General features: G+C 45.6%; 1 protein-coding gene across 3 annotated transcripts in view; it reads left to right on the top strand.

Moving 5' to 3' along the window:
- LOC121190449 (glutamate receptor 1-like) overlaps positions 1 to 11,523 on the top strand; it is a 44,572-nt gene that overhangs the window by 24,052 nt on the left and 8,997 nt on the right. For 2 of the 3 annotated variants that reach the window (XR_005894988.1, XM_041051184.1), the window contains exons 5-15: positions 1,264 to 1,317; positions 1,418 to 1,576; positions 1,954 to 2,121; positions 3,132 to 3,236; positions 4,230 to 4,340; positions 4,953 to 5,159; positions 5,361 to 5,576; positions 5,660 to 5,783; positions 5,874 to 6,009; positions 7,685 to 7,883; positions 8,697 to 8,944. Coding sequence is in view for 2 of the 3 variants with exons in the window: in XM_041051184.1 (XP_040907118.1) it covers positions 1,264 to 1,317; positions 1,418 to 1,576; positions 1,954 to 2,121; positions 3,132 to 3,236; positions 4,230 to 4,340; positions 4,953 to 5,159; positions 5,361 to 5,576; positions 5,660 to 5,783; positions 5,874 to 6,009; positions 7,685 to 7,883; positions 8,697 to 8,944 (1,727 nt within the window). In the remaining variant the exon portion in view is untranslated. Of the gene's footprint in view, positions 1 to 1,263; positions 1,318 to 1,417; positions 1,577 to 1,953; positions 2,122 to 3,131; positions 3,237 to 4,229; positions 4,341 to 4,952; positions 5,160 to 5,360; positions 5,577 to 5,659; positions 5,784 to 5,873; positions 6,010 to 7,684; positions 7,884 to 8,696; positions 8,946 to 9,556; positions 9,594 to 11,523 lie in introns of all 3 variants that reach the window. The other variant, XM_041051185.1, reaches the window with a different exon arrangement.

Below are 11,523 nucleotides of genomic sequence, written 5' to 3' on the forward strand. Positions count from 1 at the left end.
AGTGAAAATGATATTTCAGAATATTCTGGAACGAGCTGCTCGGAGTGAACTCTGGCCAGAAACCAGCCATCACCTGGGAAAGTCGTCTTCCTGCTGAGCTGGCTGGCAGGGGCACAGGTATCAGGTGGTGTTTTGGTTCTGTGAAATGAAGCTAAATTTATTTTCTGTTTAGTTGAGTTTCCTGTGGCTTGGCTGAAATCATCAGGTGGAGTTCAGCCCGACTCTGGTTTGACTTCATGTGGTTCACTCAGTTGAGCAGAATGTGAGCGAGGTATCAGGTGGAGCTTTGGATCTGCTGCGTGACGATGGAGAGTCGAGCTGACAGGCTCATTATTCGTGTGGTTCCACTGGTGTTTAAAAAAAAAAAAAAAACTTTTTCTTTTTAAAAAGTGGTGAAATATTTTGTGCTTTTTCAACTTTGGTGGCATCAAAATGAACAAGAACAAAGTAGAACACGATACAGACCAACTTCAGTGAGATTCCCACGAAAACAGAGCTCAGCACCTCTGAGCTGCCAGACAACCATCACCAGTGGTTTGTTCATCCATCCAGCAACAAGAAGGAGAGAAGGAAGTGGTACAGAGGATAGGAGGTAAGGAGAGGAGGAGGTGAAGGGGAGGGAGCGATGAAGGAGGAGGGTTACTGTTCAGCTTTCTCCTCCCTCCCTCCCTCCTCCTGCAGTGAGCAGCGTTCAGCTCTGTGCTAACTGGCCTTCGACTGATGCTCATTAAAAGCTGGACCTGAGAGGGAGACAGGAGCCAACACCTGCCTCCTCCTCCTCCTCCTCTTCCTCCTTTCCTCTCTGCAGCTGTTTCTCTCTCCACCTCCTTCTCTTCCTCCTGTTATTAACCTCTCTCCTACTTTCGTCCTCCATTTTCTCCTTTTCTCTCCATCTTCCTTCCTGTTCTTCCTCCCCTCTTTGCCTCCTCCTCCTTCTCCTCCTCTGTGCCTGTCCTGTGTCAGTTCACTCTTATAAATCTGAGCAGACCCTCTCTCTTTCTTTCCATCTCTTCCTCTCTCTTTCTTTCCATCTCTTTCTGACGGTGAAGATGAGCAATTAATTCCTCAAAGAGGAACCGAGTCTTCCAATTAGCAGCTGTTTGAGAGGACACACACACACACACACACACACACACACACACACACACACACACACACACACAGATGAGTGTGATGAATCTGTAATGGATGCTTTTTATCATCATTAGAAACATCAGAAAAATGTAATTAGCATATCGTTTATTCTGACGCTCTCTCGCTCAGATTGCTGCTCAGAGGAGAAACTTGAAGAACTACCATTACATCCTGGCCAATCTGGTGAGTCTGTCTGTTTACTGGAAGCAGCCACAGAAATGTGTTGAGGAGGAGTTCAGTCGATCAAAGTGTGTGTGTGTGTGTGTGTGTGTGTGTGTCTCAGGGCTTCATGGACCTGAACGTCACAGAGTTTCAGAAGCTGGGGCCGAACGTGACGGGCTTCCAGCTGGTGAACCGGTCTGATCCGGCTGTGGAGAAGGTCAACCAGGACTGGCTGGACTTCGACAGCAAAGACCTCAAACTGTCTCGCAGGAGGCTCAGGGTACAGACGCACACACACACACACACACACACACACACACACACACACACACACACACACACACACACACACACACAGGCCTGTCCTGCTGTATTTGTGTGGCCATTGTATTGACTTAAATTATTAATCCTCTGGAGGCCTCACATCCAACTGAAACTAAATGTCATGTTTATTTTTTGCTGCACTGAACGAACGTGCCGTGTGAACCATGTGTCCTGTTTCTCCTTTAAGAAAAAAATCTGAAATCAAAATCAAAAAAATTTGGATTTAAAGTTTGTGATGTTTTACTCACCACAGTTACAACAACTCCTGCTCAGAAGCAGGGTTTGATTTCATGGAAACCTTTCATCCAACACAACACTTCTCTGACTGCTCAGTACACAGGAGCTTTGACCTACGACGGCGTCAGCGTCATGGCAACGGCCTTCCAGAACCTGCGGCGGCAGCGGATCGACATCTCTCGCCGCGGCAACGCAGGGGAGTGTCTGGCCAACCCCCCCGCTCCCTGGGGACAGGGCATTGACATCCAGAGGGCCCTGCAACAGGTATAAAATACACACACATGAACAGAAAACCGCAGCAGGACATTAACCTTCAAATGCATGTGTGTCACTCCTGCATACCTCGAGTCTGTGAACACTTATATAAGGCAGAGGAATCTGTGTGTTAACATCAGGTTGGTAGTTAGACACAAAAGCATTTATAGGACGTTAGACAGAAGTTCAGTGTTCCTCAGTGCAGACCTACATTACTCTGTTTTATCTGACACATAAGCCACTGTAACTTCTCACAGACTGACAAACTCAAATCGGTCATCATTGGTCACAGGCACCTGCTCGTGGTTAATGCGATGCAGGTGAGGATGCGCAGACGTAGCGTCTCCAGCGCTGTGGGAGTTTCAGCTGATGTGGTTCAGTCCATCAGCTTTTGGAAGCCGTGGCTCAGCTTTCTTTTCCCCCGGGCGTAAGATTTTCTGGCTTCTCAAGTTGGAAATTTGGTCTGAAAAGTTTATAGCAGCAGCGTCGAGGTCCCCTCATCAGTCCTAATGTCTCCTGTCATGGCTACTTGGACGCATCTTGACCGTTGTCCCATTCAGAGCTCATATCGTCTCAGCTAGCTTCTTCATTCTCATTCCCCGGTTAAACGATCTGATCTCAGGTGCATCTTCCTTTGCAGAACCTGTGTCACCAAAACATGCTGCTCTGCTCTCACCAAGCTAAAGCTAAGCTAAAATAAACTTTTACATCATTTTGTCCACATTAATTCATAGTGACACAACAGCGCCACCATGAGCTTAAACTGGAAAACACAGTATTACCTGCTGTAGCTTGCATCCTGCACACGGCAAATAAAAAAAAAAATTAGCGAGCGAGTCTGTAGATGTTTTAGAGAAAAACATTTTGACATCAGAAAATTGTTTCTCAGTATTTTATTATAAAACCAGGCAGACGAGTGCAGGGTGTAATTTACTGCAGATAAATAATACTGAACTAACATGCAGAATCAGAATGGTTTGTGTGTTTGTGTATGTGTGTGTGTGTGTGTGTGTTTTCAGGTACGCCTGGAGGGGCTGACGGGTCACATTCAGTTTGACGAGCGAGGACATCGCACCAACTACACCCTGACAGTGATGGAGCTCAGTCACACCGGGCCCAGGAAGGTGCTGCTGCTCTTTGTACTCTCACAGAAGTTTGATGGAGTGTTGCTCAGCAGAGAGTCGGCAGGTTTTCTCTACATCAGCTCATTTCATTAATTAGCTCCCTCTTCTCTGATTAAAGGTGTGATAATCAGTAAAATCAGCTGCTGCAGCACTTGTTTGGTATAAAAACCTGCAGACTCTCAGCTTTCTGTTAAAGTCCATCACAGTACGACTTCTCACTGTAGTAAGGTCCAGAGCTGTGCCTGCTTTGTAGTTTCTGAGGTGTCACACACAGGTCGAGGCTTCAGATGGGTTGGTGTTTGATAGCATTTTACTGAGTCCGAGTCCAGTATCAAATCTGAATCCCGTCAAATTCTCCTTGAATCTCACAAAGTTTATTTTTCATCTCTGAAGTTATAATTAACCAAAAGTCACAGACTGAGTTCAGGCCTATGATCAGCTGTTCTCTCAGTTCTTAGAGGCGTTTCTCTGGAGAAGAGTCTCGACTCTGCTGAACCACAAAGACACGGTTCACCTGACTGTTTCTGCACCTGCCTTTGAAAATAAAAAAATAATGAGATTAAAGGTTCGATAACAGATCTGTCTGTTGGAGCTTAGTGAATCTGGATATTTGGCTGCACGTTGCTGGGATGAATAAAAGCTTTTATTCCAATAACAGGTTAAAAACAACGGCAGCGTGTGAGAGGCTGTGTTCACAAACAGCAGCACAGAGTCAGCCTGTTGTTCTCTCTATCTACTGCTGCACCAGTTTATTTTTAACTAATAAACGTGGATTAAACGACGTCCCGTTGAAACACTGATGCATTGCTGTGTTTCTGCACAGACAGACGAGGAAAGTATCTCTGACACAAACGTGTTTGAAAAAAAAGTTTGGAGAAAAACGGCAGAGATGGAGACACAATAGGACAAAGCACACACTTAAAGCCAGGCCAGGAGAGAAGTGGAAGGTAACAGCTGACTCCGTGTGACACTGTGCTGCTGCTGTGTGTTCAGATCGGCTACTGGAACGAGAAGAGGGGCTACGTGAACACAGCCGTCTACAGGCCGGTGGTGGAGGAGTTCTACGGTCTGCAGAACAGAACCTACATCGTCACCACCATACTGGTAAGACTGCTGTCCACCCTCCTGTCTGTCCACCCCCCTGTCTGTCCACCCTCCTGTCTGTCCACCCCCCTGTCTGTCCACTCAGAGCATGTTAATGTAAAATGGCAACGAATGATCGTCCTTCATTAGCAGTAACCGGGTCAGAGTTAGGTTAGTCTGCAAGTTTATAACAAAAAAACAAAGATTCATTCACTCGCTCTTTAGAAACCCTCCCGTTTCACACCTGGAGCCACAGCGGGAGCGTTAAATATGATCTGCTGCGTCCTCTATCCTACACATACCTGCCGTCTCCCTACCTGCCGAGCTCATCAGGCTAACGCAATCAGTGTAACCTGCTCCACCTGCTGCTTCATTAGTGAAACGGCTTCAGCTGGAGCAGAAGCGGAGTTACAGGATTTAATCTCCAAGAAAAACAGCGTCGCTCATCCAGCGGAAACACAACAGTTTATACCGACACCTGAAAAATCAGCACAGGTGTTTGCGTGACGGAAAAGTTCCGCTGAAAAGTGTGAAACTGATGCTCAGGCCCGAAGAAGCGAACAGACAATTCCAGCATGTTTTACCAGCGTCACTCCGGATGATAAGAGCAGCTGAATTGTGTTTTTCTTGCAGGAAGCTCCCTACATGATGCTGAAGAAGAACCACGAGCAGTTTGTAGGAAATGACAGGTACGAAGGTTACTGCGCTGAACTGGCCGCGGAGATCGCCAAACACGTCGGCTTCGCCTACCGCCTGGAGCTGGTCGGTGACGGGAAGTACGGCGCCAGAGATCCAGAGTCAAAGATGTGGAACGGCATGGTGGGAGAGCTGGTGTATGGGGTGAGTGTCGGACCACTGACCACAAATGAGCTGAAACAACCAACACTGGCAGTGTGTAGGTTTTCATGCCTCTGAACCTGAGTCACACAAACAGGTGTGCAGGTGCAGGTGTGTGTGGTTCCTGCCAGTGAACTCGTCCGCTGTGTTTCAGCGGTCAAACACCAGGCTGTGACCCCTGCTCGTCTCTCTGTCCTCCTGCAGAAGGCCGACGTGGCTGTCGCCCCGCTCACCATCACGCTGGTGAGAGAGCAGGTGATCGACTTCACCAAACCGTTCATGTCCCTGGGGATCTCCATCATGATCAAGAAACCCACCAAGTCCAAACCGGGCGTCTTCTCCTTCCTCGACCCGCTGGCCTACGAGATATGGATGTGCATCGTCTTCGCCTACATCGGAGTCAGCGTGGTGCTCTTCCTGGTGAGGAGGGGAGGGGCCGGTGTGTGTGTTGTGTCGGCACAGCTCAGAATCAGGTGTGTGCTGATCGTGTGTCTGTGTCTCAGGTGAGTCGCTTCAGTCCGTATGAATGGCAGGGAGACGACTCTGATGATGAAGATGAAACCCAGCCGTCCTCTGCCTCTCGACGAGCTCTGCCGACTTCGTCCTCTGAGCTCGCTCACTCTCCAGGTGACTCGCCATCGTCATCGTGTGTCCAGTGTCATGGTGCTGCTCGGTCCACCTGAAACAGTAGCTAAGGTGTTTGTTTTCCTCCCTCAGGTTACTCCCAGGCTCAGAACCAGAACCAGCAGAAAGAAAAGGAGACTCCAGAACACACCAACGACTTTGGGATCTTTAATTCTCTCTGGTTCTCACTCGGGGCCTTCATGCAGCAGGGCTGTGACATCTCTCCCAGGTAGGACTAACACAATACCTGTGTCAAAACGCTGATGCAGCCAGAGACAGTTTGACTGACTGAATCCTCCTGAACTCCTCTGACTGGTTTCTGTGAAATTCTCAATTTCAATTTGTGCAACTGTAAAAACTTCCATTTTCCAGTGTGTGCTTATTTCCAGGTGCCTGATATGAAGGAAAAGCAAATGGAGCCTGACACATCTAAACAAACCAGTGTGTGTGTGTGGATGAATATGTGGGGTGGTTAGGTCTGTCGGCCCTGGATACAGATCCCTGTGGATTAACAACAGACTCAGAGACAAGTGTTTGAAATGATTCATGTTATAATCATGTTTATTTGCACAGTTTTCATGAGTCTTTGTTTCCCTGAACCACAGAGTGAAGTTAGTGCCACACACAGAGACATTAATGGGACATTTACCAGGCTGAAAAAGAAAGGGTTCATCCTTTATACACACACACACACACACACACACACACACGTACCACATATACTGTGATACACTGCATTTATTATTGCAGACATACAGTATCATCACACACACACACACACACACATACATGTTATCATGAAACACACACAATTCTGTGTGACGTTCTGCCGGGTTAGTTATGTTACTGCTGTGTTAGAGCCTGAGGCGCTTTCTATTCTCGATCTGCTGCACTGTGTGTGTGTGAGTGTGTGTGTGTGTGTGTGTGTGTGTGTGTGTGTGTGTGTGTGTGTGTGTGTGTGTGTGTGTGTGTGTGTGGTGTGGTGTGAACTTGTTACTGTGTCAGTGTACATGTGTGTACATGTGTGCTAATTTATGTATCTGTGTGCGCATTTATGAATTTTTCAGTAATTGTTTTCCTCATAACCTCAGTAAAGCAAAGCTGTGCGTCTCCTCCTGTGTTCTGTACTGTGTGTGTGTGTGTGTGTGTGTGTGTGTGTGTGTGTGTGTGTGTGTGTGTGTGTGTGTGTGTGTGTGTGTTACTGATTTTCTGGATGTCATGTGACCAGATGAGCTCTGACATCAGGATGTTCACATCTCAGATAACAAAAGTAAAACACAAACATCAAAAATGTTTTATTTGTGAAAATAAGCAGCTCCCTGAAGTCTCTCTGAACATGTAATAACATCCCATCACACACGTGTGTGTGTGTGTGTGTGTGTGTGTGTGTTCGTTCTGTGGACCATCACACAGGGTCACCTTTAGTCGAGCTGGTTAGGACTGGAGGGCTGAGGAGGATCTGTGTGTGTGTGTGTGTGTGTGATGTGAGTTGTGTGAATATGTCGATGTATTTGATGCGTGTGTGAAGTGTGGACGCCTCCCTGCAGGCAGACTGTCTCTCCTCCATGTCTCTCCACTTTATTCACACTGTGGAGTCTCTGTTGTCTCACCTGCTGAAGGACATAAGACCAGCAGTAACATGTGTGATGGAGCAGCGAGCAGATCAGCTTTGGTCTCATGTTGATGATGTCATGCATCCTGCTGTTCGTAGGAGAGGCCAGCAGGGCAAAGTGATCAGCTTAGTATTATTCTAAAAGATGCAACTTGTTTTTTCTTAAATAACTTTTTTTTAAAACTCCTGAACAGTTTGTGTAGTTTCTAAAGTGCTGTAATAGGAAATTGTGTAAATAAAGTTTTTTTGGTATCTGTCTTCTTCCCCTTCTCCTCCTCCTTGTTGTCACCAGGTCCCTCTCAGGTCGAATCGTTGGAGGAGTCTGGTGGTTTTTCACCCTCATCATCATCTCCTCCTACACAGCCAACCTGGCAGCCTTCCTCACCGTCGAAAGGATGGTCTCCCCCATAGAGAGTGCAGAGGACCTGGCCAAGCAGACCGAGATCGCCTATGGCACGCTGGACGGAGGCTCCACCAAGGAGTTCTTCAGGGTGAGGACACAGTGCTCGTCTTACTGTTCATCATGTCTGTGTTAGTCCAACCTTCAGTTCTTATTCAAGGAGAGACACAAAAAATGTGCTCTGCTCTGTGTGTTCTTTGAATTTCTTAAGATAAGAGTCTAATTTAAATCTCGTGCTGCTGCTGAAAAGCACTGGGAGAATATTACTGAAGAACACTCTGCACATGCTTTATTAACCTCGTGAGAACCTCATTTGAAAGGTACTGATAATAAGAAGTACAGTGTGTATTTTTAATTCTGATTATAATTTTTTGGAAAAGATGTCTTTGTCAGTTTTGACCGAGCGAGGCTTTCTGCTTCCAGTCTTTGTTCACAGGTCGGCTGATGTCAAGTGTTCCTTTTATTTGAAGACGTTAAATTCTTTTCCCTGAAACACGAGGGATCTCAGAAGTCTGAATGTGACAAAAACTTTTCTTGTCTGAGGTGTAACATTTGTTTTGTGGATTAAAAAAAAAAAAATCCCACAGTGAAACAGACTGAGTGATTGAACGCTGACATACATGAAGCGTGAAGAGAGGAAACATCAGAACCTTCCTCACATCAACGCACCAAACTCACAGAAATGCCTCATTTCCATCATGTTCTCCACTGTTTGAGCTTTGAATCCCCTCTTCTTCTTCTGCTGTGGTTTAAGATGGATGGATAAATACTTTATTCACCCCTCAGTGGAAATGAATGGCAGCTCCACCTGCTGTGCATCTCCATCACACAGTCAGCTCAGTGACACACAGCATGTGGAACCCTGCTCATCTTTTTCTGTCTGTACTCTCTGCTCCGTCTTCAGAGGTCAAAGATTGCAGTTTTTGAGAAGATGTGGTCGTATATGCGGAGCGCGGACCCTTCAGTGTTCGTCAAGAACACCAACGAAGGTGTGATCCGAGTCAGGAAGTCGAAGGGGAAGTACGCCTACCTGCTGGAGTCCTCCATGAACGAGTACATCGAGCAGAGGAAGCCCTGCGACACCATGAAAGTCGGAGGCAACCTGGACTCTAAAGGCTACGGAGTGGCCACGCCCAAAGGATCGCCCCTCAGGTACACTCTGAAGCTCGGGACAGGGGGCAGTCTGTGTCGGGTCAGTGTTCCTGTCTGTTCTGTCTGTTTCTGTGAGAAATTAGACCAGTTAGAGCAGCCATGTGTGCACACACACACACACACACACACACACACACACACACGTATAAAACAATACACACTGCACGTTAGATCAGTGAGCTGAGGTGTGAGATGTTTTCCGTCATAGAACCAAACTGAATATATGTTTTTACTAATGTAATGAAAGGAGAATGTGTTCTGTGATCTAAGTAACTCAGATATGGACTTTGCTGTGTTGATAACCTGAGACCGTGACCTGGTCTGACCTCTGCAGGTCACAGCGTTCAAACACGAAACACAGCCGAGCCACAGGAGTCGTCCTCAGAAAACTAATGATTAAGGACAAACTTCATGTGTTTTCTTCTTTAAGCTGAGCCTCACAGAGCAGTGTTGTTTACTGTCTGTGTGTTTGTCTGTCAGTCTGTCCGTCCGTCCAATTGTCAGTCTCTTAATCTGTCTCTCTGTCTGTCTTGTCTCTCTCTCTCTTTTGTTTGTCTTTGTCAGTATGTGTGTCTCTCTGTCTGCCTGTTCCTGCCCTGTCGGCCGGTTTACCTGTCTGTTGTCATCTGTTGTGCCTGTCTGACTGCCAACCTGCCTGTCTCTCTGCCTCTGCAATCACCAGAATACTGACAACGCTTCTGACGCTCTTATCTTCCTGTCTGTCTCTCTCTCTATCTTCCTATTTACCTTGAGCATTGCTGCTGTCAGGTAAAACCTTGCTGGTTAATGTGGTGACCCTTTGAAGGGGCCCAGCCCCTAGGTTGAGAACCAGTGGACTAAACTATCTACCTGTAAATATAAAGCACTTACATCAGTAAAAAGCTGCTGAAGTATCAATGACTCCGGATCAATGATCTGGTCGTGTGCTGGAAACCACACAGAGCACCAGTAGAACCAGTACAACCACCGAGTTTTTTGTCAGGAAGAAGAAAACAATTTTTTTTTTCTACTTATTCAGTTTTGTTTGTTGTTGTTGTTGTTTTCAGTCTGGTTGAAGGTAAGAAACCAGAGAACTGAATCAGTTGAACTGTGAGCAGATTAGTTCATGTACAAATGTTCAACCTGGTAGAAGATTGAATTGTTTTACTTAAGATGACGGATCATCTCACAACTTAATTAACGACGTGTATTTACATATTTGTAAACAAAAGAAAATCAGCTCATCTAAACCTGAGTTTATCAGTTAGACTGGAGTTTGGTTTTATTTTTACCTGACAGCAGCCTGTGGAAATATTCTCCCTCTTTGTTTCAGACTTCATTCGACTTTGTCCGTGTTTTTATCAGATGTTCTGTGGAGAACATCACGTTCTCATTCTTTCTGCTTCACATCAGCATCTTACAGCCGACCCAGAGTCAGAGAGAGGAACCCAACACATTGATTAGACATTTACCTTAAAAAGGTTTTAGGTTTGTGTAAATGATTAAAAACATTTTTGGAAAAAAAAAAAAAAGCAGAGCCATAAAAGTTGTTCACCTTGGTTTTTCTGCTCTGTCGCTGTTCATGTGCTCGAAGTTTCAGAAAACACAAAATCATTCAGTGTTTTTCAAAAGAGGCATCGCTTTTCTAATCAGTTGCTTAGCAACAATGTTGTTTTAAAGCACTTGGATACTGAGCGTGTTGTATAATCACTTTCACACTTCAGAAATAGTGTCTGATGAGCTGCAGACTCGGTGCTCTGTCTCTGGGTTGGACGGCTCTCAGTACCAACAGCTGACAAACGAAGCCGAGTGCTTCCTTTCATCATTTCCACTGAGAAAACTCCCATTAACCAGAATCTGCTCGTGTTGCTGTTCTAAGTGGATTATACAGAGAGCGTTTTTCCAAAATGACATTATTATTATTATTTACATCTTTTCCACGTTTGATTAATTGATTAAACAAAGAATCTGCAGTTTCTGATGTTTCACAGTCAGTGTTCGACCAGTTCCTCTGGTCCAGTTGTTTTTATTTATGTAGGAACATCTCAGATTTACCTGACGGGGCTTTACAGTCTGTACGACGCAGCGTCCTCTGTCCTGAGCCCATCAGATAAGATTCAGAGAAGGAAAAACTAAAACAAGAAACAGAGCAAATGGATTTGTGTTGTTGCTGCTGAATTGTCTAAGACCAAATTTGGACAATATGTCTGTAATTTGCATTTTGATATTTATATTGATATTTCTCCAAACAAATTCTTTGAATTCACACAGTTTTTTTTCAGTTGTCAGTTTTGTTTTCTCGTCGTGTCGTTTTGTTTCTGTATATAATGCACTTTAGAACAAAGCTCTTCTGTTGCTGTTGTTATCACTACGTTGGTTACTGTTACTGTCCCTTCACACTGAAGCACCACGGGCTGACTCATCACTCATCATGTTCCTTTGCTGTCGTCATTCAAACATCGCTGCTTCATCTGTAGCTCGGATCATCACTGGTATGTAAAGGGGAACAACAGGCAGCTTCTCTGAGCTCATGTGTTTTGTGAGGAAATGCGAGATGGCAGGAAATTGACACGAGTGAAAGACGTTTTGCCGCCTGCTGT

This window comes from Toxotes jaculatrix, chromosome 12, assembly GCF_017976425.1.
Source record: "Toxotes jaculatrix isolate fToxJac2 chromosome 12, fToxJac2.pri, whole genome shotgun sequence".
In the NCBI taxonomy this organism is placed as follows: domain Eukaryota; kingdom Metazoa; phylum Chordata; class Actinopteri; family Toxotidae; genus Toxotes; species Toxotes jaculatrix.